The following is a 27,720-nucleotide window of genomic DNA, read 5'->3' as shown; positions in this document are numbered from 1 at the left end:
TCTCTAGATGTGTTTCCTTCCTTTAGTGTTTAAGTTAAAGGGATTTTGTTTTTCACCCATTTTATTCCATGAGGTGAAAGATTGATTTCTTAAAACACTAACAGGACACCTTTCCTCAAAAAGCGCACAGTTAGGTATCATTTATGTCCATAGCACACTTGGTGCGAGACAAGTTATATGACAAAATGTGATAATTATGGATAGATCCCCAGTATAAGAAATAGCAACAGTGATGCTTGTCTTAGCAAGCACCACTAAAATAAACGAACACAGGAACAAATTCATTTTCTTGTTTATTGAGGCAAACAGCCCAAAACAGTCTTCTATACAACCACAGTTGGTAAGTGTACATTTTCAAATGTTGCGTATGTATACAGACATTCAAATATAACCAGAGGTAATGCTAAAGTTGAACAATTCAAAAAATAGAGTTAATGCTCTAACCAGCTAGCTACAGATATCGGAACATGTGGCACTCAAACTTTTTGTAGACTTGAGAAAACACCTTTACACTCCAAGCAAATTTACAGGGGGCCATTATATTGTGAAATATTAGCAAAAGTTATGATGGTGAGAACTGGCAAAAATTTTATCATCAGACAGACAATGATCTTAAACAATACGTTTAATTGCTAAACTTTTCCAAATACATGAGAAAAACTAAAATTCACATTTTCAGATTTATTTCACTACATATTAGTTTAGCTGTGAAAATGTCAGTTTCATTTGAAAATTCCCAACTGTTCAGTAGTTAAAACTTGTAGTATTGAAGAATTGGAGATCAGGGCTATCAGGTTAATGACACTTAACGTCCCATTGTTGGCATGGTAACAGTGGGAGATTTCAATGTAGCATCTTCTGCCTTCCACTGTGAAGTAACAGTTTTGATCTGTGTGTAGAACTGGATGCCCTGTGATGGAAGTAAAAATGCAAATACAAAACAATGAGTCATGATTATTAGTCATTATCTTGTTATTATCCTCCCAAAATGACAATGACATCATATGAGAAATGGCAGGTGGATGGCAACCCTATGTTGGCAGGAGGAATAAACCACCAATGAGCCAGTCAGTCATTGCTTGATTCATGACAACTAGAGCTGACAAAAACTTACACCAAAACAAATTTCATGGCCAAACTTTGGAGACAAACATTCAAATGGTAAACCAAATGGACCTGACGCAACCCAATTTAAAACTCTGGTGGGTACATTTGACATGGCCTTACAATACTTAGTGTTTCAGTGTTTAGTGTTTCACCTTATCATATATACTTGAAATCAGAGCATCTTCGCTTCCACAAAAATACTTTATAATAGGGTTGCAACTAACTATTTTTCAGCAATTTTGAAACTGTCAATTATTTCTTCATGAATATTTCAAATGTCATGAATGTTTGATAGTTTATGGTGCTGAGTTATAACAGTTGTGCTTGAGATGAACAGTTTAATATATTCGGATGCAATGTGTTGGATGTGCGTTATGAGTAAACCCTGTTTTTATGTTTTATAATGTTGAGGTGCTTGTTTATTCTCTTCCAATTGAGTTTGCTGAATTTGAGGGGCTGCATGATGTTAGCCAATCATAAAAGTGGGCGTTTACATTGAAGTTTTAAGGAGGTGCTTAAAAAAACGTATAACATTATCATTGGAAATCAGTAAAGATAATTAAATTACAAAAAAATAGCACTTCATGACCCCTTTAAAAAAAAAAAAGCAGCAAAAAACGAGGTTCCAGTGAAGCATTTACAATGGACATGAATGGGGCCAATTTTTGGAGGGTTTATAGGCAGAAATGTGTAACTTATAATTTTATAAAAATACTTGCATTAATTCTTCTGTTAAAAATCATTATTCGAGCTGAAAATGTTTAAATCATAATTTTTAGTCGTTTTAGGGTTTGTTGACATTACATCACCATGGCAACAAAGTTGTAAAATTGGTTAGTAAGTGATTTTAACACATTCAAATTATGTTAACATGCATATTGTTTATGTTTTGTGGCTATCATTTTTAAACCGTTAGTATTTTATCATTTACAGATTGGCCCCATTCACTTCCATTGTAAGTGTTTCACTGGAACCCAGATTTGTGCTTTTCTTTAAAAAAAAAAAAAAAAAAAAAGGAGGGGCAAGTCAAAATAATTTTTTATGGTAGTCAACATTATGCCAAAAATGCTGTCGATTGAGCTTTTGTTTTGAACCTGGAATATTCCTTTAATATAAAGTGCTTTAGGCAACGTGCACAATTTGCACTGCAGCTTTACGTGGTCCCATTTTTTTTAAAGAGTTAGTCCATAGAAATGTGTTGTTTCAATACAGTAAAGTGAAGTCACAACATGCATATCAAACTGATCAATAATACCATTTTATTTTATTTTTTTTATTATTATTGTTGATTTTTATCGATTAGTGACGATGTTGAAATGTTTCTTAACCTTGTGCGATCCCGTGTCCTCATATGAGGACATTACATTTTGGCTTTCCTGTACCCTATACATAATTTCAATTAATTTAAATTGACTGTCCTCGTACCAGGAAACTCTAGGCTTTCATTTAAGGGTTAAATTATCCAGGACTGGAGTCACTTGACAAAACAAGACAGCGGCAATTCCAGTGAAATGGTTCTATGTAAGCAGACCAAACAAAAGTGCATCTGATAAGAAACCTCATTAAGTTTTGACATTGAAATCTTTTTGTTTCAAAAGAGTAACATCTATATTTTCATCTGATGTGCCAATTTGAACATTTCAGTGATTTATCACGAGAGAGCACACTGTTAATCATCATGTCCTCGTATGAGGACATTGGGACTTTATGAATAAACCAAGACCCAGTGGCTGTGATCAACATTTGGAATCAATGGCTGTGTCCGAAAGCTTGAAAATGCTGCTTTTTGTGGATGTATATGGAGGTAGGTTGAAAATAAGGTGACTTTCAAACTGTTCTGAGATCAGTGCATTCATTTTAGTCATTAGTCAGCTAAACATATGGCATTTTACTAAGACCAACATGATTGGCAGTCATTAAGAACATAACTTCAGAATGTATTAAATTAACTGTGATTTCAACATGATTGGCAGCCATTGGACTACATTGGTCATTACTTTGATTCAGAATTTCAAATGCTACAGCACTGGCTACCATGTGCTACCACCTGTTTGTTTGAAAATGCAGAGAGAGTACATTGAGATTATGCCAAAGTAGAGAAAACATTTATACACAAAGCTAACTTTCTATAGACACGCTGTCCCCATATGACGAATCATTAAGGGAAATGGGAAATGGAAAATGCACACAGCAGTCTCGCCCGGGTCTCAGGAGGTAAAATAAGCTTTGCGTTTCAGTGTCTAATATAAACCTATTCCACACAGCAAAATACTGAAATATCCAGAAATGAATACTTACTTGCTTTCCATAGAAATTGGTGTCACCCCTAAAGGAGCCTCTGGAACCGGTGAATGAAAACATGGGCAGGGGGACGGGGATTGGTACATTAACTCCAATCTGTAAAAGGAGCAGTATGGTATATTAACATGAATAGAGGTCATCTACATTTGCCCTCTTGAGCAGTTCTCCTCATCTCACTTATATGACACACTCACACCCTGATGACAGCTAAGACAACAACTTAACCAGCAGACGCAAATGCATTTTTGTCTGCCGCAGAAAGCGTGTTTTCCCCTTCACATTGCTAGACACCACCTGGGAGAGACTGTTTGTAAATTATTTTACATTATCTCTTCACGTTAGTCTCCTTGCTCAGTGTATACTTAGAAATCACACCATATCACTACAGCTTTAACCTTTCCAATTGTGTACTGAAGAAAACATGCCCACTGCTCTTCAATACCAGATATAGAAGTCATAAAATTAGTTTTAACATTTACAAGATAGCAAGGGAATGCAGGCTTGTCATAACGGTCCGGTCTAACCTCTTTTTCCGAAGGTACATCTTTGCTTTGAGAACAAGCTGCTGTTGGTCTTCGACAACTGTGTACGGAAAGTGCGGAACAACCAACTCATTCAATAACGAGGCAGTCAGCATACAGCTGAAAGCCACAATCATTTGTTTGTGTACCAGCCGAGAAAAGTAATCCATGCAGAGAATAACTAAACAAAACATTTTGTTTTTGGGGTGGGTGAGGCTGGAAACTGGCACTGTGTGTTGAAATGTTTGAAAACACAGTTGAAAAAGTGGTGCCTTTTTGCCAAAGGGGACTTGTGAGGTAGTGGAAGAGAGAGAGAGAGAGAGAGAGAGAGAGAGAGAGAGAGAGAGAGAGAGAGAGAGAGAGAGAGAGAGAGAGAGAGAGAGAGAGAGAGAGAGCGCAAAATGAAGATCTTGGGGGGGGGTGGGGGGGTTGTTGGAGGCCAGCTCAGCACATGGCCCGTGCCATTAGGGCTGGGCAATTTTTTCAGATTTTGCTGATTAATTCAATTTTTTTTTAAATCGAGAAATCGAGATTTTGCAAAAAATATTCCAACATCTATAGTAAGAGAAAAAGAATTCATAGCACTCGTCTTAATGCCGCTCCCGATCTGATCAGCTGCACGTGTACGACGCGCTCCAAATGAACATGAAAGGTTAACAACACGGAGACTGATATAAAAGACAGCGGTAATATTCCCAGTACGATTGTAGCTCAGTTTCGTCCATCATGCAGTTATACATCGGCTTAAGACCATAAATGGCCTCGGCGTGCATATGTTGATGAACGGTCTCCTTTCTTTTCTTTTTACCCATAAAAAAGCGTTAGAAAGTTATAGACGCTTCAATTCAAATCATGGAGAAGCTATATAGGGGAGAATCAAACATCCGCTGCTCCTTTTACCATGATGATTCTGATAGATCTCTAATTATTGCTTTGTTCTATGATGTGTTTCAAGTGTACTGCATCTATAGCCAACATTTGGCTAGCGATCATTTTGACAAACTTTGCTAGTTGAATTGTAATGATAAATTATTTCATATTGCTGCACTGCTCAGTGTGAACTGCTAGAGGGCGTCTCTCTATCTGCAGGGGTTTATGAATATACACACAAATTGTTTGATATACAATGAGTACTTTCTAGATAAACTTGATAATTTATAGATATTAATTTCTAGATAACTTTCTAGATATACCTACCATTTGGATAAAATGAATACCTACACTGGCTAAGAATTATTTTGCCATTTTCTTATTCTATCATTTCTGAACATCTGGCTTTATTAGATTTACATTTATTTTACATTTATACTCTGTTGACAACTTCCCCCTGTGGTGCATTTTGTGCATCTGTGCATTTTTCTTGCACACCTTTGTTTCCTATAATGAAAAGAACTTGGATTTCTCTAACCAGGTTGCCTTGTATTCTAATAAAGAACATACAATTTGAATCATGTTGGAGTACATTAAAAGTTGAAAAAAATAAAAATCGACGTGAATCGTCCATAAGTTTGATAAAAATTGAGATTTTATTTTTTTGCCATATCGCCCAGCCCTACATCAACATGTGAATTGCAAACACACAGCATAGCTGCTTACCACAGGCAAACAAACGGGGTAAAAGCGGCCCGTTTCTGTGTAACCACCAGATCAACAGGTTGCAAGGAATCCCTTTTGAGTTAATTTCAGACTCCGAGCTTTACCAGCAAAATATTTCAGTGTTGCGCTGTTTTGATTAAAAAGCACATATTTGCTATGTGCTATTTGGAGTCTGCATGCTTTGTGGTTGCAGCTGTATTTTCCTATGTTTTCAAATCTGGTCGCAAACAAGGTAAGTACAAATGGGAAAAAAAATCGTTTTCACATACATTTTGTAAGGGAGGGGTTGTGTTGCTCTTTGCGTTATATGTGGCAGCTGAAGAGGCAACATTTACATCTCAACCATGGTTCTCAGCTTTGGGTTGGGGAGTGGCGCCAAGAGATTTAACACATTTCATTTACATCACATTCTAATATTTACTCTAGAGGAATGCCTGGAAGTCTTCTCCTACAATGGCTTGTCAAAAGCCTACATGACATATATATATATATATACACATACATAAAAAGGTGCCTAATATGACATAACCAAATATGAACTTGTCTACACCATATATGATTAGGGAGTTTTCCACAGCTGTAGACTGACCGAGGTCTCCTAATGTCCGACACTTGAATGCACCTCTCTCAGGTCACATACATATGGTTTCAACTAGGGATGTGCAGTGGTGGTCGACTAATTGACTAGTCGAGTAGTGGGGTCAACAAATAACATTAATATTTTTAGTGCTGGTGGTTTTAGTGGGAGATGGAACTTCTTGGAGAAAGTTTTTGTGTGATTATAGCTTGCTTTGCTTAAAAGTGAATAGCAGTTGGTACAGTAAACCCTTTTGCAAGAAGCTTTGTCTCTTTAAAGCTTTAGGTGTAGTCCCGGGTTTCTCAATCTTTTGCCCACTGCGACCCACTGCCAGTCATCCATGACCCACCAAGGGGTGGGGTTACTTGGGTACTTAATCTAGTTATGTTTATATGCTTATAATATAGCGGCCTAATATCTATAGCCCAATATTTGTAGCTTTATTGCTGCTGGCTGAAGTTTTCAGACAGTCCCTTACCACACCCTCCACAGTTTTAGCACATTTTAGCACAATGTGAGGACTTTTTAGATGGTCCCTTACCTACCGTAGGCACAATTTTCAACAAATATCAAGGTTAAATTAATTATCTTTAACAATTTCGCACTGACACCATTGGACCAGCATAAATACGGGACAAATCACATCCCGTATTGATTTGATATGGGACGCATCATTTCATATTTAAATATGGGACAATCCCGCACACCTTGTGTTGAGTTGAATAATCAGTGGGATAGAGATAAAGGGGGCCGGAGATGCCAGTTCGAGAGAGAGAGACGCACAAAGCTGTGTGTGCGCGTCTTTGTTTGATTTGCATTTTATGTTATATTTGAGTTCAGTTTGTTATTAAAGTTTTAGTTGACTGTTCAGCTGGTTCCCGCCTCCTCCTTGCCCATCTTAAGAACCTTGTTACACTGGTGCCAAAACCCGGGAAGGAGAAGGGATGCGCTGTTGTGGAGTCCTCGCCGCTGCCGTCCACCAGGGGAGGAGCTGCGGCCATCCGCCAGGGGACGGAGGAGTTGCTGCTGGCCTCTGAGAGTTGGAGGAACCGCTGCCGTCTGCCAGGAAGGGGACTCACTGCCGTCTGCTAGTGGAGGAGAGGCTGTCGTCTGCCAGAGGGTGGAGTGGCTGAGTACCAGGCGACGGCGTGTACAGGTACCGGCGAGCAAGTTTTTCTCTCTCTCTCCCGGGTTTCGGCACCAATGTAATGGGCTTCAGGATGGGCAAGGAGGCGGGAACCGGCAGAACAGTCAACATAACTTTAGTGACATAAATCAACTTAAACACACACACAGCGGCCGCTTGTGTCTCGCTCTCTCTCGAACTGGCACCTCCGGCTCGTCTTTATCCCCCTCCCGGCTGATTAGGACAATTCCACGGCCGCCTCCTCATTACAACGTAATTTACGGGATGGGTGGCAACCCTACTTGGGACTGCCGCTATGAAACTATGATGTCCAGAGATTGGATTGCATTAAGACTAGCAGGTAATGCATGGAGCTAGCGCTACGTAAAGAGACTTTGTCCAAAAAGAACATCTGTAGCATTAATGGATTATTGTAATTGGACAGCTAATAATTAACATCAGAGAAATGCAGCCTCTTACAGTCGTTTACGTAAACCTGGAGATATTAACACATTTCGACAATAGAGGTCACTGTTGCTCCAAACACTGCAAATACAGTTCTATCCTTCTAATTGATAAATTGCACTCAAGACAGAAAAGATCTTGTGACCCAGCAGACAATGATCCGTGAACCACTTTTGGGTGAGAAACCCTGGTGTAGTCTATTTATGCCGTTACTGCCATTAAAGCACTGCATCAACAATACATTTCAAGATGATCACTTTTGACCGTTGACCGTTGAGTAAAGTTCCCATATTTTTGAGGTGCTTTAGGAGAGATTAAAGTCTTGTGCCGATTCTGTCTGACACTGCTTAAATAAATAGTTTCTGTAAAAAAAGTTTTAAACTACTTGATGTCATGAATTAGATGTTTACCCGGAATATTATCTTGCAGTTCTGCGCTTCTGAATGTGCAGCGAGACTCCCAAGCTCTTTGTTTACATTGAAGCGTGTCATTCTGCAATCAGGATGTGGGTTTGTGCCACTCTGCATTGGAGCCTCATTCCTTACTTCCCTTACTTTGATAGTTTTGTGCAATAAGATGTTGTAGTTATTTAGCCTATATTTTTGTTGAATATCCGTTAGTTATTTTGAAGTGCAGCGCTTGGCATGCGTATTTCCCTCTAAAATGTGTCTGATTGGGGTCACGTGACCATAACGGAGCCTATATTATATTTTCCTTATCATAGACTAGTCATTCAAACAACTGAACGACTAAAAATTGGTAGTTTTGCACACCCCTAGTTTCAACACTTACATTTTACACTTTGAGCTACGTTTGAGTTATGTTACCACATTATCATTGTGGAATAATTGATCCTACTGTAACTATATATTAAAGGGGCATTCCGTTGTATCTCTCTAGCTAGCGGTAGCATTGCTCTTCTTCGTGTACTTTAAGTACCGATACGACGGTTGTGTTAGACGCTGTACTGCCATCTTTCGATGTGGATCAGCATGATCATCTCTGCTGCCCCTGCCAGCTCTGAAATATCATTTGCATCTGGAAAATGTCGTAGTTTGACGTAATTTCTAAAGTTATATATTACTAATGTATTATAATTGCTTTGCCTACAAACAAACATAAGAATTCAAGCAAACAGACTTCTACAGTTAACAACAGATTATTATTGTCCCTCATGTCAATAAACTTTGGAGACTGTGTACATTCCACGTTATTTCTAAAGACAGTTATCACCTTTATTAGAGAACTGCTTAGCGTACAATAAACCTCAATTATCTAGCAAAACAATGTTATGGTAAAGGAAAGATTAGAATTGTTTTTGATGATCAAATTTAGCATGTCTATGAATACTGTATTTGAAAAACTCATTTTGTTTCCAAGCAAACCAACGTCATGGTTTACTCAAAATCCACAACAATCGCTGTGCCAAGCTACTAAACAAATGAAGACGTATGCCATTTCAGTGGAAGTGGAAGTAGATGTGCCGCCCCTTACTATAGCTGTGACAACAAAGAAAAGAAAATGACACGTTGCTTTCCGGTTGCGTTTGTAAACACCTCTGAAAACTGTCCATTACTAACATATTTTGACTACCAGTGCTTGAAGTGAGCGGGTACTTACTGGTATGCAGTACCTGCACTTCTCTAATTGTGTCTACAGAGTTCCGGCAGTTTTTCCTGCATACCGCCACTCCTCAAAGTCTACCGGTATGATGTAATATCTTCATTAAATGTAAGTCAGTAATTTGATGAGACACGCCAATCACTTTTATCTGACCTTCCAAATATCTGAGCACTCTCTGTGCAAAACTCAGTGGCGAGTTTAACAACACTCAGCGCGTGCAACAGCATCAGCGATACGTGGTCCAGTTCTGGACCGGAGTGCGCATGTTTAAGCTGGCCAGGGCATAGTTCAGTTACACTCTTCTCCAAAACATGAACCAGCAAATTTGAGATGAGCACATTACATCTTATTCACTTAAATGTATTTAAATTCAAATTGTTTAGCTGATGGGTGCAGTTAAAACTACAGACTTAAAAATGTCACAGCCATTACAGAAATGATGTCATCTTATATGCACAACACAAAACCCACAAGCCCAGAATCTGAACGAAATCTTAGTACATTAAGCCACGATAAGCATTTTCCTTATAACAGTTTTCTATGTGGGAAAAAAGATTAAAGTGCAACTTTGCACATTGCGTTCAGATTCTGCACTCATCTGCCTACCTGTATATAGTATGCGTCATCAATAAGGTGCATACTGAATTTGGTCTTGGTTTTAGTACTTTGAGCCACATTAAACCTTTTTCAGGTTAAGCATTATAGAATATCCCAGATTATGTGAAGTGACACTGAATCTGCCTATGCATATACAGTATCCTGACAGTGTTTCATTCTACATATACAGATTGCCTCAGCAATTATCGTGATATGAAAATTTTTATACTGTCACATCCCTATTTGTTAGTTGAGGGTATGAGGTCATGTTTGTTCTTCAGCCAAATTTTAATGTAATTGCATACTATTTTAATGTAAATAAACACATATTATTAACAGTGCTTTGTTTTTCATATTATCATGTTAGTTACAATAAAAGTGTTAGGTAAGATAAATACGGAAAAAATGTTTGGCCCCAGCTGAGTGTTCCTCTGGATAATCTGGCCCTCGCAAGGAAGTAGCTGAATTTTAAAATGTTTGTGGGAAACTTGTATGAGTTTTCTGTAAATTCCACTGCTACTATTTTAGAGAGTGGTCTAAATAATAACAAAAAAGCAGCAGCATCGGCATCACTACTCAGGTTTTTCTCCGTCATCAAATCTTTCCACATTGTGTATGCCGTACCGATGTTTACTCTATTTTTTTGCCTTTGCCGGTCTTTCTGTCTTCTTGCTTCGGACCTTTTTCGCTTCTTCGGCAGTACAGCTACTGAATCTCCTGCTGTCTCCACTGCTAAAGCACGATAATAAATATGTTCCACTGTATTCTTTTTGCTCTTCGCATCACCAAACACTGCGCCAAGCGTATCTAAATAGGCGGCAGCCATTGAGTGCAAGAATTTTCTTCTTCAACGTTTAGTGAAACACAGCGGGTCATGTAATTTCAGCATGGAGAAACACATTGAAGGGGTGACCCACACCGTGTATAATAAAAACACTTTTTATAGAAAACTATTATCAGTACAGTCTTCATCTCATGTGAGTGTACACCATTCAGATCACTCTTCACAAAAACACAATTCATTTGTTAATGGGTAAAACTTTTTAAATTAGCCCCAAACTGAATGCACCTTTAAATAATATTTAAAAAATTCTAAACAAAAATGTGCTAACATATTTCATTCACTAATTTCTTTAAAAAAAAAAAAAAAAATTGAAAATCCAGCGTTTACAATAAAACTTGCAATGTGTAGGTCTATCTTTAGCTACATATTGTCATATGAACAAGTAGTCACTGCACTACAAGTCTCAGAAGAATTAAGTACAACATTACAAAACACGGTAACAGTCCTTGGCTTATTTCGAGATGGACATAATGGAAGTCACAACTTCCACATCAGTGAGATTTATAACTTCTATGACTGAAGTGTTTTGATTAACTAAAAATAACTGAAAAAGTTATATACTTCAGCTTTAACTGCAGAATAAATAAAAAAAAATAACTGAAATAATGGCAAGAGCGAGCTTCTCCAGTATTTCCTCAAGAGAATAGCAGGAAAAGAGCGGGAGAGTCTTATGTCTTAGGCCAGTGCTTCCCAACCTTTTTTCTGCCACGGCACACTTTTTACGACTAAAAAATTCTACGGCACACCACTATCCCACATAGGCTAACCATCGTCAATATTTTTCCTTTTCAACGCTGTGTGAGGTCACAGGTGGCGAGAGCGATAAATGGGTAATGAAAAAACAACAAGTTTGCTTCTTTCCTAATTTGTAGATTTGTTCTTGCAATGCCACAACAAATTACAGGGATGCAAACTCATGAGGGGTGAAAAAGGTAAGACAATCACTGGTCCACGAACATTTTTTCTGGGGATATTTTTTTTTTAAGAATAAGCTATAAGCACCAATTCCAGCTATTTTAGTGATTCAAGTTTATTCACGGTTACAATTGTGCAGAATTAGCTGCAAAATAAAGAGTATTTTAGTGAGGCTTGCTTCTGTTTCACAAATTTCAACAGTTTTTCAATTTTAGCATCAAAATGGTGTTTAAATAAATGTATTCATTAAAACTTTTATCAAATGAAAATATAACAATACATCTTCAACACTGGAGTTATACACTGCCTGGCCCAAAAAATAAGTCATCGTTTGAATTTAAAAAAATCCAGCGTTTACAATAAAACTTGCAATGTGTAGGTCTATCTTTAGCTACACATTGTCATATGAACAAGTAGTCACTGCACTACAAGTCTCAGAAGGATTAAGTACAACATTACAAAACACGGTAACAGTCCTTGGCTTATTTCGAGATGGACATGATGGAAGTCACAACTTCCACGTCAGTGAGATTTATAACTTCTACGACTGGGGTGTTTTGATTAACTAAAAAGAACCAGCTCATAAGAGTCGTTCATTCAGGAATTAGAATATACTTGGTGTGCCCTGTAGATTTAAAAGAACTGGTTCATTAGAGTCATTGTTTTGGGAATTTTAGTACGGTGTTCCATTCAAGAACTATTAACAGAAATGTCAAGAAAATCAAACTTTTTATATAAATTTAACCTTTCCAAAAAAGTAGCAGTTCTTAGTTCCCAACCCTAGTGATATATGTATCGGCAACACCCTCACAACAAGTATATATATAAAAATAACCTCACCTGACCGACATCAACTTCATGGGTGTATTTACGTGCAGCGGCACCATTGGTGGTAAAGATGGCAGTTCCGTTGCCATATGGGTTCTTATTGACAATTTTGATGGCATCATCCAAGCTGTCAGCCTCCAGGACTACCAACACAGGTCCAAAGATCTCCTCCTGATAGCACTTCATATCCGGCTGAAAGAAAATGAACAGGTATAAGTCACGACCTGTACATAATGGTGTTGCGCCCTATAGACATAACTTGTTCCTAGAGTTAGGGTGAGCCTATCACTCATTGCACAGAGTTACAATGAGACATTGCATATCGAGTGGGATAAATGCTTCCTCAGAAATGCAGGTTGCTAAATCCGCTCTCACCGTTACATTGCCAATGATGGTTGGTCCTACGAAGTTCCCGTTTTCATAACCCTTGACTTTCACATTCCTGCCATCAAGCAGCAACTTGGCGCCCTCATCCACGCCACTCTGAATAAGGCTGTTAACGCGGTCTCTGGCCTGGGGGGAGATGAGAGGTCCCACGTCAGCTCCAGGCTGGTCACCTAGCAGAACAGGATGAATGTGGGAACAACAGAAAAAAAGAATACACATGAGTGAGTGAAACATATGTAACATTTGATTTTATGATATAAAAAAAAAAAAGGTGTGTAGAATAGAAAAATGCAAGTAAACTTTAATGCAGACAAGACAGAGTCATTCATACACTAGTTTCAGCCATCATGCCCACGGACCACAAACTGTCTGACGCATAATGCACAAATATGGCAACCACTTGCCAAAAATCGCAATCCGATTGGCTGCCTTTACACAACTTCTGGGAGTCAGGGTGTTCAGGTCTTTAGCATTTGTAAATTGTTGGTCTAAGTGACACATGTATGGATACAGAAGTCCGCTTTGTCGCATCTCACTGTTTGTTCACCATCTCGTGCTATTAGTGTTGCGTTTGTAAGACAAACTATTGTCAAGTTCCCTTAAGAAACACATGTGAACAATGTCTGGTGGGAATTATCCCTAAACCAGCATTATTATACAGGACCACCCACAAGCTTATTATGAAAATATGTTGTTTTACACATCCTGAAAATTTAGACATCCAAAATTCTAGAGGTTGTTGCTCGTGATTAAATACAGGCTGATATCCTTTTAATTTGACCCCTTTTACTGGATTTTAACCAAAAGGGATTGGACATCACTGACAAATCCAAGAACTCACACACACAATTTGGATACCCTGAGGCAATCTGTCTTAGAGGGTTGTTATGGGGTTTCAGAATAGCTGCCGCGGTTTAGCTTCTCTGCTTACAATTGCAATTTTCATCTTCAAACTTTTTTTGTTTGACATTTGAACGGCCCATACTAATTTCTAGTCCCTTTATACCACAAAACGTGCTTCTCCTTTGCAGCATGAGCAAGACAAATAGTGCGTCTATCCTTTTGGGTGAGCTGAACATGCTATTGGGCAGCACAGAGAGAGGTGTGGTCATAAAGGCATGGGTGGTCTATGAGGAGGCAAAAAAAGAAAGGGATAAAGCAAACTGCATGAAGCAGGGATCATTCGTGAGGGACTTGGATAAGGATGAAGATTCTCCAATGAAGATTTTCAAAAATGTGGTGCTTGGTGAAAACTGAAGGCAATGTTTAAACAAAAGGGGGGGGGCGCTTAAATTTTGTGGGTTTGAGGAATACAATGAAATTAAGATAATAACAGGAGTGTAGAAACAGTGAAAAGGTCTGTGAGGTGTTCACAATAAAATCTTTATCGTTGACAAAATTATTGAAAACATTCAAGCAGTTTAGCACAGTGTTTCTCAATCCTGGTGACCCCAGCACTGCACATTTTGGACACATTTAAATGGACAGAAATAATCACAATATGACAACATTACGACACCAAGTGGACTTTTCATGTGAATGTTAATGTGGTATGTGTTATACAAGGTAGACATTATGTAAAATGAACAGCATTTACATTCACATGAAAAGTCAATATTCTGGTCTCTAGAAATCTAAATGAGAACAGTATGATGAACGAGAATGTAAACATATTATTTGGAATATTCATGTGTATCTGCACATGTCCGAACTTAAGTAATTATGAGGGCCTCGAGACACTGGCTTTTTTACTAACATAAAATGAACATCAAGAGACGAGTGAAAACAGGACATGCTGTTGTCCAGGACATGTATAAGAATTAAGGAGTTAATTAAAGCTTAGATATGTCATTTCTGCGACACTAGCGCCCCCAAATGTTTTCAAAACAACTTTCTGAATACATCTCTCATCTGCCATTGCTCAAACAAAGAGACAGTCCCACACACAACTCACGCCATTGGTTGAGTAACGTTTTTGGGGCGGGTCTAAGTGGGTCACTCAAAACAAACACAGGAATTTTTATAGCGCCACAAAAACACAGTGTTTACAGTTTCCGAGAAAATGAATGGCTTACTTATAGTTGCCTCTGCATATTAAGCTGGGATAAAAAAAAATTATTTTAACACTGAAAGAGTTATATACTTCAGCTTTAACTGCAGAATAAAAAAAAACAATAACTGAAATAACGGCAAGAGCAAGCTTTTCCAGTATTTCCTCAAGAGAATAGCAGGAAAAGAGCGGGAGAGTCTTATGACTTAGGCCAGTGCTTCCCAACCTTTTTTCTGCCACGGCACACTTTTTATGACTAATAAATTCTACGGCACACCACTATCCTACATAGGCTAACCATCGTCAATATTTTTCCTTTTCAACGCTGTGTGAGGTCACAGGTGGCAAAAGCGATAAATGGGTAATGAAAAAACAACAAATTTGATTTTGATTTTCAAAAAGATTTGTTCTGAAGGTGGGGTGAAAAAGGAAAGACAATCACTGGTCCATGAACATTTTTAAAGAATAAGCTAAAAGCACCAATTCCAGCTATTTTAGTGATTCAAGTTTATTCACGTTTACAATTGTGCAGAATTAGCTGCAAAATAAAGAGTATTTTAGTGAGGCTTGCTTCTGTTTCACAAATTTCAACAGTTTTTCAATTTTATCATCAAAATGGTGTTTAAATAAATGTATTCATTAAAACTTTTATCAAATGAAAATATAACAATACATTTTCAGCATAATATTGTTTAAACTGATCAAATTCTTTTATACAGAACATCACAGCACAATTCAAAATACAACACTGGAGTTATACACTGCCTGGCCCAAAAAATAAGTCATCGTTTGATTTAAAAATATAGATATTTATGAGCCTATGATTGGATCATTATTGCAGTGATTAATATGTTTCAGCTGGCAACAATTCTTTTAACCCTAACTGATGCAGTGTGTAGCTTCTCATTTCTTAAACAACCATGTCAGAAGACATATCCCGTGGTCATGGAAAATATGTTACTGTGTTTCAGAAGGGGCAAATTATTGGTCTGCATCAAGCAAAGAAACAACTAAGAAAATTGCTGAAATCACTGGAATTGGGTAAAGAAGTGTCCAACACATTATTAAAACCTGGCAGGATAGTGGTGAACCATCAGCTTTGCTGACAAAATGTGGTCAAAAACAAATCTTGAATGATCGTGATCAGAGATCACGAAAACGCTTGAAGTCACATCATAAAAATCGTCAGTAGAACTCACGGCTACGTTTAATAGTGAAAGTAAGAGCATTTCCACAATGCGACGAGAACTTACAGGATTGGGACTAAACAGCTGTGTGGTCACAAGAAAGCCACTTGTTAGTGAGGCTTATCGGAAAAAACTACTTCAATTTGCTAATGAGCGTACATATTGGATTGTGGAGCAATGGAAAAAGGTCATGTGGTCTGATGAGTCCAGATTTACCCTATTCCACAGCGATGGGCTCAGGGTAAGAAGGGAAGCACATGCAGCGATGCTCCCACCATGCATAGTGCCCACTGTACAAGCCTCTGGAGGCAGTGTTATGATCTGGGGTTGCTTCAATTGGTCAGGTATAGGCTCAGCAACGTTATGCGGCAATAAAATGAAGTCAGCTGACTACCTGAATGTACTGAATGACCAGGTTATCCCATCAATGCATTTTTTCTTCTCTGACGGTACAGGCATATTCCAGGATGACAATGCCAAGATTCATCGGGCTCAAATTTTGAAAAAGTGGTTCAGGGAGCATGAGGAATCATTTTCACACATGAATTGGCCACCACAAAGTCCTGACCTTAACCCCATTGAAAGTCTTTGGGATGTGCTGGAGAAGACTTTACGGAGTGGTTCGACTCTCCCGTCATCGATACAAGATCTCTGCCAAAAATGAATGCAACTCTGGACGGAAATAAATATTGTGACGCTGCATAAGGTTGTCGAAACAATGCCATGACAAATGCGTGCCGTAATCAAAGCTAAAATGCGGTCCAATGAAATATTAGAGTATGCGAATTTTGTTTTGGCCAGGCAGTGTATTTTGTCAAATAAAGTGCTGCATAACAGAGCATCACATATGTAAGATATTGCTTAAATATAATACAATAACTATTGATTTATTATTAGTAGTAGTAGTAGTAGTAGTAGTAGTATTACAGTGAATATTACATAACTTTACAGTAGTGATATATTTGTCTTTTTTTTTTCATTCAAATTGAGCTTTTATTTTGACAGAGCTTTTATTTTGAAGTGTTTCTGTGTTATGACGGTCAATCTGGAAAAGCCAGTCACTAAATTTGTGCTCTGTTCACTGTCATCTGCTACAAAAAGAGCACACGATGCTGATGATTGTGTTTTCCGTGTATGAGCCAAGGAGCTTTAAAAAGGTACGAGCTGCCGATGTTGGCACAACACTGTCTCCACACAATCGCTCACATTTAAAGAGTGCAGCATATGCAAACTATATATTTAGCTTTTCTGGCTAAATAATCTCCCTAGGACATAATGTGATTCTAATTTGTGCGCTGAATGTTTACACAATGACATTTGTACGTCACATGGTATCGGTTTTTGGTATCGGATCATTTTTACAAGCATGAGTACAAGTACGAGCGCGGTCTGCGGACCCGATTCCGATACCAGTATCGGGACAATCCTATTGATTACCACAATAATGTATCTCGACTCGTCCCTCCTTAAAAAAAAAATAATTAAAAAAAAGCAAAATCAAGGTTACATTGAGACACTTACAATAAAAGTAAATGGGGCCAATCTGTAAACATTATGTAATTATAATAGTAATGTACGTCCCTTTATCAAATTATAAGCTGCACATTTATGCCTTTAAACCCTACAAAAATTGGCCCCATTTTCTTCCATAGTAAGAGCCTCACTGTAACCCAGAATTTTCTTCTTTTTTTTAAAGGGACGAGTCAAAATATATTTTTGTGGTAATCAACATTATGCCACAAATGCTGTCGATTGAGCTTAACTTGTTTTGAATCCAGAATATTCCTTCAAGTCGCTTGATTGTGTTGTTTTAGGACACAGTGTAACACTTGATTTCACTCATCAGGCTCATTAGTAGAGCACTGCATGTCCTGAACTGGGTGCATTAGATTAGCCCTAAATGTATTGCTGGTGGCTGCCAGAAGCACGACTGAGAAACACCGGTGCACAACAAAGCTTGAGTACCTGCGTTGACACGAAGACTCTTTGCACGTTCAACCAGTTCAGGCAACCAGTTTCGTGCCTCTCCTATAAGGATAGCAGTGGAGAGTGCCATACATCGCTGACCTGCTGCTCCAAAAGCAGCACCAACCAGCTGGTTCAGTGTGTTCTCTTTGTTGGCATCAGGCATCACAACACCATGATTCTTTGCCCCCTGGTGGACAGAATGGGATTAATCTGAGGAATTAACTTAATTTTTACCAAATTCAAGTCTAGCACTTATGCAATGAGTAAAAATGGTTAAGGCAAAATTAATGGCAGAAACTGCTCTACAAAACTAAAACTGAATTACAAAACTGAAACAACTGGGGAGTTGACATCTCCTACATGTTCATTTGCAAAAATTGGAAAGATGCTCAGTTACAAGCATTACTATTAGCTAATAGGTGTGAACTGTTCTTTTATTGCTAGAAGGAAATACTGAAAGCTTATATTCCTGACTGTTTTCCATATTTTGCTGATTTCCGTCATTTATGAGACTGTCATGTCAACTGTCAAGGTAATCTCGGAATTCCTTCCCAAGTCTTGAGTCAGAATAAAACTGCCTCATTACAGAGGCAAATTCATTTGTAACCAAATGCTGCCACCAACTGGCCATTCTGACAGCTGTACTAAGATGTACTTTCAGTGACGTAAAAAAAACAAAACAAAAAAAAAAAAAAGGAAAAAAAGAATTGAACATAGGACACCACATACATATATGGTAAGTATTTGATGTCCTGTAGAAGAGTTAGCTGGATAGTTGGCAGACAGTTTTAAAAAGAAAACCTAAATTCTAAGAAGTGATTGTAATTGAATGTGATTTTCCGAGCGCATAATTGCATGTTCAAAACTAACCATGTTGCTCTGCACTCTCTTGCCATTTTTGGAGCCTCTTTCGTAAATGTACTCGCCAGCCTGGTTGGAGCCTACGAAACTGATCGCTTTTATGGCAGGATGGTCACAGATGAAGTTTACAGCTATAATGACAAAAATGTACTATGTTATTTGCACTCCGAATATGGGTCATAGTTAACAACTGATAGACACATTTTGGGTAAAGTATAAAATGTAATGCTCTTCCATGAATGCTTGTGACAACCCTTCCAATTTCATTATTGTCCATACCGGCATGCTGTCCATGAATGATGTTTAATGTTCCGTCTGGAGCTCCGGCATCCTGCAGCAGTTTTGCCAGCATCATGGTACAGCCAGGGACTCTCTCTGAAGGTTTCATCAGATAGGTATTGCCACACACCATGCCCATTGGGAACATCCACAGAGGAATCATGGCAGGGAAGTTGAAGGGGGCGATACCGGCACACACGCCAATTGGCAAGCGGTATGTGTATGTGTCCATGTCTTTAGTGATAGAAGGGAGCGTCTCGCCCAGCATAAGGGATGTAATACTACATGTGTGCTCTACAACCTCTGCAAGAATAACAAAATAATGTAAGAGTAAATAATGCAAAGCACAGAAATCCATAATGTGCAAACAGTGAGGCCCAAGATTTTCTTGGATCCCTAACAGCCAACAATGATTGATTGAATATAACTTTACAAGGGATTCCATCACACCTGTCTTATACTAAGACATGCAATGTTTTAACAGTGTAAATGCTGCATAATTTAAAAAGTTTATTTGCAGTACTACCCACTTCCCTGTTAGGCTTCCATTATAAGGGTTTTAACTGGAAACATGTTTTCTGTTCGTTTACATACACAAAGGGATGGCCCAAAATGAGATACATAAACTCAGCAAAAAAAGAAAGGTCCTCTCACTTTCAACTGCTTTTATTTTCAGCAAACTTAACATGTGTAAATATTTGTATGAACAGAAAAAGATTCAACAACTAAGACATAAACTGAACAAGTTTCACAGACATATGAGTAACAGTAATGGAATGTGTCCCTGAACGGGGGGGGGGGACTCTCTGTAGTGCTGTCTTAGGCGTCTCACTGTACGGACATGGCAATTTATTGCCCTGGCCAAATCTGCAGTCCTCATGCCTCCATGCGGCATGCCTATGGCACGTTCACGCAGATGAGCAGGGACCCTGGGCATCTTTGGTGTTTTTCAGAGTCAGTAAAAAGGTCTCTTTAGTGTCCTAAGTTTTTATAACTGTGACCTTAATTGCCTACCGTCTGTAAGCTGTTAGTGTCTTAATAACCGTTCCACAGGTGCATGTTCATTAATTGTTTATGGTTGGAAAACCTTGTTTAAACACTTTACAGTAAAGATCTGTAAAGTTATTTGGATTTTTACAAATTATCTTTAAAATACAGTGTCCTGAAAAAGGGACGTTTCTTTTTTTGCTGAGTTTAGATCAGGACATTTATTAAATGTCCGATAGCTTAAATGGCAGTCTAAACTATAAAATAGTCTGAACTGTTAAATGCTGTAAACTAATAATATGCTTTTTGAACTTTCAAAGTTTAAGCCACCATTCACTTGCATTGAATGGACCTACAGAATGGAGATATTTTTCTAAAAATCTTTGTTTGTGTTTAGCAGAAGAAAGAAAGTCATACACATCTGGGATGGCATGAAGGTTAGTAAACCATTTTTGGGTGAAGTATCCATTTAAGCCTAATTTGTACTTATTTCTTTCTTTTGATTTCATGATTAAATATGTACTGGACATGTTCTTGAAAGGATTTGTGAGGTTCACCCTAGTTTGTACAGTATATAGTGAACAAATAATGACCCTATGAGAGAACCAAAGACTCACGCAGTCCTCTGAATACATCGCCCTCAGCATCAGCCAAGGTTTTACCCTGCTCCAGAGTTATCAACTTGGCCAGCTCTTTCTGAAACACAAATCATATTAGATATACATTTAGTAAACTGAGATGTATTTTTAGAGTCTCAGAAATAGGTAGAAGGTGTTTTTGAGTTTCAGTGGTTCGTAAAAGCTCACCTGGGTGAACTTTTAGGAAAACATCTTACTGGCTGCTAAACACGTTCTTACTGATATTTGTCCTCATCATCAGTAGTTGTGACATGAAGCTCCAACTACTTTGATCTTAACTAACTAAACGGGAATTAGCCGTTTCCCTCAGTCAACATGAACACACCGGCGTGCAGAGTTATTAGCGAGCTGGTGCAAATGTACCGACATCTGTACGATCTTTTGCATAGAGAATTTTCCAAGAACATGTTATTCATTTTTTTGGTTTAATTAGTCTACAAAAGGAATCGAATCTACTGTGCCCTTTCACTCATGTACCATCTGTAGCAGACAGCCATTCATACATCTCCCTATAGTAAGGTATTTTGCCAATTAACACTTTTTTTATACACCCATCTTTGCAGTAGTATCAGTGTCATCATAAATTACAATAACAGTGTAATCGGCAAATACTTATGGCCGCATTTCCAATACGCATTAGCATCATGAATTCAGAATGTAAAAAAGACAAATTGCACATTTTCTACTGCATATATATTACTTTAAATCATCACAGAATAGTTAAAACAGCTTCTTTTACTGATCTAATGTGAATTCTACTCATAGAGTGAGGCATGAAGTCATTGATATCACATTTTAATAATCACATTAGTTGATGTCATACATGTAGTCTTGAACGTCCTCATATTTAAGTGTACCTCTAAACACATCCCCCAGAAGCGTCTCTAATTGTTCACCAAATGTATGACGTTGCTCAGCTGTTTCGAACTTCTTTTTACCCCTGACCAAAGAACGATGAAGAATTTCTCCGTAAATGTGCCGGGGCCTTAAGACAGTCTGGTGGCGTTTCAAAATAAAACCTACATTTCAAAAGCAAAACAAATGAGTCGAAGTAGGGCCGCAGTGACTTACAATATTGTCTTTAATGAGCTGCTGGTAGCGGAGGAAGATCTGCTGGCGAGCCAGAATGGAAGTTTCAGACCAGGTGTGGTATGCCCTTGAGCACGAGTCCACAGCGGCCAACATCTCATCCTGTGTGGCTTTTGGTACTCGGCCAATGACCTCGTTGGTGGCCTGAGGAGAAAGCATGTATCATAGAGTAGTCAATGAGATGGTAAAACTCTGTGCTGCAAAGTGATTTAATCTATAACTAATGGTTTAATTCAGTGTCCCTGCAAAGAGGAGATACAGCAGGTCCCTTGTAAAGTTTGTTACAAAGTTTGTACTGCTTGGTGACAAAGGCTGGCAACAAACATTTACAGAAAAGCTGGAACTAGAACAGCTGTTCCAAACATTACATTCACCTGTTCATAGCAGTCCACATAAACAGAATTTTGAAATTATTTCAAACAATGTGTGTCAAAGCAACCTCAGAAAAATATCCACCACCTCCATTCCAAAAACCCAGACAGCTTTACTGATCTACTGCCTTTCTAATCACAGTTCTCAAAATATAAAGTCAAAATACAGTGTATTGTACATTATTTTGGTATCTATTTGGCAGATTACGCCAAGCAAATCATAAGATGACCTTATTCACAGCAGCACCATCTTTGATTTTTGACAGGAATGATAACAAGGCGGTGAGGGACAGACATACAGTCACTTCAATGGATTGTACGGCAGTTTAAAGTGTTTTTGGATCATTCCGTGGACAAAACATTGAAAAAACTTCTTTCCAAGAACATTCAGTGGACATAAAACTTCAGACAACATGAGTTGTGGAAAATCAGATGTAATCTAGGAGCTTTTTACAGCTTTACACTGTTTGTGCCATTGAAGAGATATAAGTATATCCCTCACAGCCTCGTTATCAATCACATTAAAAATCAAAGATTGTGCTAGCGTGAATAAGGTCTATAGGTCTTGAGACTATGTAAACATGAATCAAGTGGCTATGGAAGTAGTATTAAATAATCAGCAAGTAATTCAACAAAGGTGGTTAATATTATAACTCAAGTTCTAGTATACATATATAATGTATACTGAACATATATAAGTAATGATGTGTTGTCTTGTCAAGTCTATAGGCTTAAACTCAGAATGCATTAACCTAATGGGTTTTAACTGGGCCTGAATGTAGTTAATGAATGTAATCCTTTAAACTGCTGTTGTATGTCCTCTGGTGTAAATTCCACATGAAACCTTGTTGAAAAGCATTAGATGTCTGTTAATATGAACTTACTGGATTGTGAATGTCCAACCATTCTAAACTCTTGGATTCTACAAACTTTCCATCAATGAACAACTTAGAGGTGGGCTGGGAAAGACAGAAGAAAAAAAAAATCAGTTTTTTAAATGGAGAAGGCAAACATAAAAACAGTAATAAACATGATACACCTTCATGTTGATACACAGCTAGACAACAGGGAAAATCATTTAACCACCAGTAAAACTGTAAAAGCATACCCCCCTATACCAGTATAGATATTATATAATCATATGTTCTAAAAGGAACATATTGTTATCTTGCTAAAATCATCTTTATCTGGAATTGTCACTCACTCCATGGTCGTTTGGATTACTACTACACTATAGCTGAGAAATAGAGTTAAACTAACAGCTTCAGCATTACTGCCGATCACAGCTGAGTCATGACAGTTGGAGTAATCAAACATGCTTAGGGCTAATACCTGATAAAATTTTCCAAGTTGGGAGAAGATGTAAACTTTCAACATGGCGCAGGAGAGAACTCTTTCTATGTCAAAATAAGAGTTCCCAAAGAAATATACAAGAATGAAACTGGCGTCCTCCACGTTTTCTCTCAGACAGTAAAACACTTCAATGTGAGTGAAATACTCATAGAATAATTCTGATAGCACGTATGGCAGCATCACTCTACGATCTGAGCAGATTACTACCACACTACAGCTGAGGAATAGAGTAAAACTAACAGCTGCAGCATGTTCATCACTGTAACAGACGCAGGTACTCACTCACTCACTCACTCACTCACTCACTCACTCACTCACTCACTCACTCGTCCTTGTTTCTCCAATAACTTGTTAGAAACAGCCCAATTTGTCATTACTAAAAAGTGTTGTTTTCCGATTAGTAACTGAGGCTTGGGTGCATCTTTCAAACTAGCAACAGCAGATCCTGTGCCGTAAGAAAGCAGTTCCACACAAAAGAGCGTTTTTTTGGAAAAGTCCTTAGTTTTTCCCTACTTATTTACTTGTTTGATGAACTGCTGTATAAAACTGCAATATCACACTTGCAATCCTGTTGATTTGTCCATCTATCAGCACAGCTGTGATTACCAACGGCCGAATCACAGCTGTGCTGATCGCTGGACATACAGCACTCTTGCTCATGTGATAATGCTTTAATAATAAAAATAATTCTTCTGCTCTAGCTACTATTGGAACTTGGCAGTACAATACTGCAGATACTGTTAAATTTTGCATGTTATGTTGCTCATTTGTAAGTCACTTTAGATAAAAGCAACTAAATGTAAACATGAAATACATTTGTGCTCAAAAGTTTGCATACCCTGGCAGAATTTGTGAAATTTTGGCATTGATTTTGAAAATATGACTGATCATGCAAAAAAACTGTCTTTTATTTAAAGATAGTGATCATAGGAAGCCATTTATCATCACATGGTTGTTTGGCTCCTTTTTAAATCATAATGATAACAGAAATCACCCAAATGGCCCTGATCAAAAGTTTACATACCCTTGAATGTTTGGCCTTGTTACAGACACACAAGGTGACTCACAGGTTTAAATGGCAATTAAAGGTTAATTTCCCACACCTGTAGCTTTTTAAATTGCAATTAGTGTCTGTGTATAAATAGTCAATGAGTTTGTTAGCTCTCACGTGGATGCACTGAGCAGGCTAGATACTGAGCCACGGGGAGCAGAAAAGAACTGTCAAAAGACCTGCGTAACAAGGTAATGGAACTTTATAAAGATGGAAAAGGATATAAAAAGATATCCAAAGCCTTGAAAATGCCAGTCAGTACTGTTCAATCACTTATTAAGAAGTGTAAAATTCAGGGATCTCTTTATATCAAGCCAAGGTCAGGTAGACCAAGAAAGATTTCAGCCACAACTGCAAGAAGAATTGTTCGGGATACAAAGAAAAACCCACAGGTAACCTCAGGAGAAATACAGGCTGCTCTGGAAAAAGATGGTGTGGTTGTTTGAGGAGCACAATACGACGATACTTGAACAAAAATAAGCCGCATGGTCGAGTTGCCAGAAAGAAGCCTTAACTGCGCCAATGCCACAAAAATCCACGGTTACAATATGCCCGACAACACCTTGACACGCCTCACAGCTTCTGGCACACTGTAATTTGAAGTGACAAGACCAAAATAGAGCTTTATGGTCACAACCATAAGTGCTATGTTTGGAGAGGGGTCAACAAGGCCTATAGTGAAAAGAATACCATCCCCACTGTGAAGCATGGTGGTGGCTCACTGATGTTTTGGGGGTGTGTGAGCTCTAAAGGCACGGGGAATCTTGTGAAAATTGATGGCAAGATGAATGCAGCATGTTATCAGAAAATACTGGCAGACAATTTGCATTCTTCTGCACGAAAGCTGCGCATGGGACGCTCTTGGACTTTCCAGCACGACAATGACCCTAAGCACAAAGCCAAGTTGACCCTCCAGTGGTTACAGCAGAAAAAGGTGAAGGTTCTGGAGTGGCCATCACAGTCTCCTGACCTTAATATCATTGAGCCACTCTGGGGAGATCTCAAACATGCAGTTCATGCAAGACAACCAAAGACTTTGCATGACCTGGAGGCATTTTGCCAAGATGAATGAGCAGCTATACCACCTGCAAGAATTTGGGGCCTCATAGACAAATATTACAAAAGACTGCACGCTGTCATTGATGCTAAAGGGGCCAATACACAGTATTAAGAACTAAGGGTATGCAGACTTTTGAACAGGGGTCATTTCATTTTTTTCTTTGTTGCCATGTTTTGTTTTATGATTGTGCCATTCTGTTATAACCTACAGTTGAACATGAATCCCATAAGAAATAAAAGAAATGCGTTTTGCCTGCTCACTCATGTTTTCTTTAAAAATGGTACATATATTACCAATTCTCCAAGGGTATGCAAACTTCTTAGTACAACTGTAAGTGCCAAGGGAGATGCTAAAGTACAGTTTGTTTTAGACATGTGTCTATAAAGAAACAGTGATATATACGAAAGCCGCTGTCAGATCTGACTAGTGCAGTGTCAAGTACAAGGTTCAGGTACAAGGCAGTTCAACCTGAAGTGCTCTCCCATTCTTCTTGACACTTAGGCATGCCAATCTGCTGCATTTCATTAATGATAAGTGAAACGGAGTTGGATAAGAATTTGAAACACGTCTCTAGAACCGGTGTTTTCAAACGGGGGTCCAAGAAAGTCCTGCAGGGGGTCTGGGAACAGATTTTAATCACATATAGGATTTTCTTGAAAATTAATTGAAATATTTATATAAATGTATTTCTAAATGTGGAACATCAATGATATGTAGAGGGTAATAATGTTTGTTAGTGTTTTAAAGATATTAATGACAGTTATTAAAAAGAGAGTCAGAGAAAATCTAGCTTTGCATATTGAGAGTCTGCTAGGTATTCCTAAAACCATGACTACTGTAGTTTTTAGAGTACTTTGTACACTTTAATCCAATGTTTGAGGATTACACAAAATCTGAGTGACAAATAGGCTTTCTGTGAATGCATTTGGTGTTTGTTTGTTGTTGTTTTTGGCCCTGAACACACTGATAAACCACAAATAGGCACCAAACTCCTTGAATGACTCTGTGTTGCTAGTGTAATTAACTTACCACCGAGGAGGAGTAACACATGCGTCCCATCTGAAGAGGAATCTGCACAGGAGTTCAAAAGAACAGGACAATTATTGATGATCTATTTACTGTCCCCTCTGGCCACATCGTTTCATTTGAGAATATCACTATTAAACAGTCAATACTGAACCTCATGGAGCTGTGCACATATACACTTAAACTAAATGTTTATGATGATAGATCCATTTATCAGCACAGAAAGGAAATGTGTTATGGAGCATTTAAACAACATGCATACTAAAATATGTACCATAAAGGCATTTGAAATAATTGCTTTTTTGACTGGGAATTTGACACATCTAGAGTCAGTGGGCCAATAAGGTTCGCACTAGTGTATGAAATGTATCCAAGGCTTTCTCTGACTTTGATAACTAACACAACTTGTGAATGAACTTGACAAAGTTACCTGTTAACCAATTGTACTATAAAGACAGGAATCAAAAGGTCATGGCAGTGTGGTAATTGCAAACTCCTTGCAACTCCTATAAAAGCTTTAACATTTGGTTTTAAAGAGCATTATAGCTTAATGCTTTCAGCGTGGCTAATGTGCAACAAAGCATCTGATCGTGACGTGTGACCGTGAAGTTGATACTATGTAACGTCAAAATGTGTATCGCTGCAAAAAGAAAAAGGCAATGCTTTTATGTTTCTTACCCTCTTCTTTAAAACGGAACGAATTAGTGTCGCTGCCATGATGGAATTCGTAGATTAATGTTGTATATTTACTCCCCAGTCCCCTAATGTGCGTCTAACTCCCGCCAGAGGACGTGCGCTGAGACTTGCACAACTGCAAACGGATCTGTTTTCCTACTGTCTCTTTAAGAATAGGCGGGACTTACTGTCTAACGAGCCAATCATAGGCTAAAACCAAATACTCCCCTAAATTAAT

General features: G+C 38.3%; 1 protein-coding gene across 1 annotated transcript; it reads right to left on the bottom strand.

Annotated features, from left to right (window-relative positions):
* Positions 1-276: 276 nt before the first annotated feature.
* Positions 277-27,635, bottom strand: aldh6a1 (aldehyde dehydrogenase 6 family, member A1). The gene is made up of 12 exons (XM_051722351.1): positions 27,486-27,635; positions 26,811-26,852; positions 23,202-23,276; positions 21,929-22,090; positions 20,837-20,915; positions 19,233-19,535; positions 18,963-19,084; positions 18,090-18,279; positions 12,876-13,057; positions 12,513-12,692; positions 3,406-3,504; positions 277-910 (listed from the first exon to the last, which is right to left on the bottom strand). Exons 1-12 carry the CDS (start codon positions 27,522-27,524, stop codon positions 806-808), a joined length of 1,578 nt encoding a protein of 525 aa, XP_051578311.1. The 5' UTR covers positions 27,525-27,635; the 3' UTR covers positions 277-805.
* Between the last annotated feature and the right edge of the window lie 85 nt (positions 27,636-27,720).

Source organism: Myxocyprinus asiaticus, chromosome 17 (assembly GCF_019703515.2).
Source record: "Myxocyprinus asiaticus isolate MX2 ecotype Aquarium Trade chromosome 17, UBuf_Myxa_2, whole genome shotgun sequence".
Taxonomy (NCBI): domain Eukaryota; kingdom Metazoa; phylum Chordata; class Actinopteri; order Cypriniformes; family Catostomidae; genus Myxocyprinus; species Myxocyprinus asiaticus.
The sequence above is the reverse complement of the archived record's forward strand: the minus strand, read 5'-3'. Positions and strand labels throughout refer to the sequence as shown.

Coding starts and splice junctions, on each gene's coding strand:
- aldh6a1 (XM_051722351.1), bottom strand. CDS start 27,524: ATGGCAGCGACACTAATTCGTTCCGTTTTAAAGAAGAGG. Junction 26,853..27,485: donor GTTCCGTTTTAAAGAAGAGG/GTAAGAAACATA, acceptor ACTCCTGTGCAG/ATTCCTCTTCAGATGGGACG. Junction 18,280..18,962: donor AGAGAGTGCAGAGCAACATG/GTTAGTTTTGAA, acceptor TCTGTCCACCAG/GGGGCAAAGAATCATGGTGT.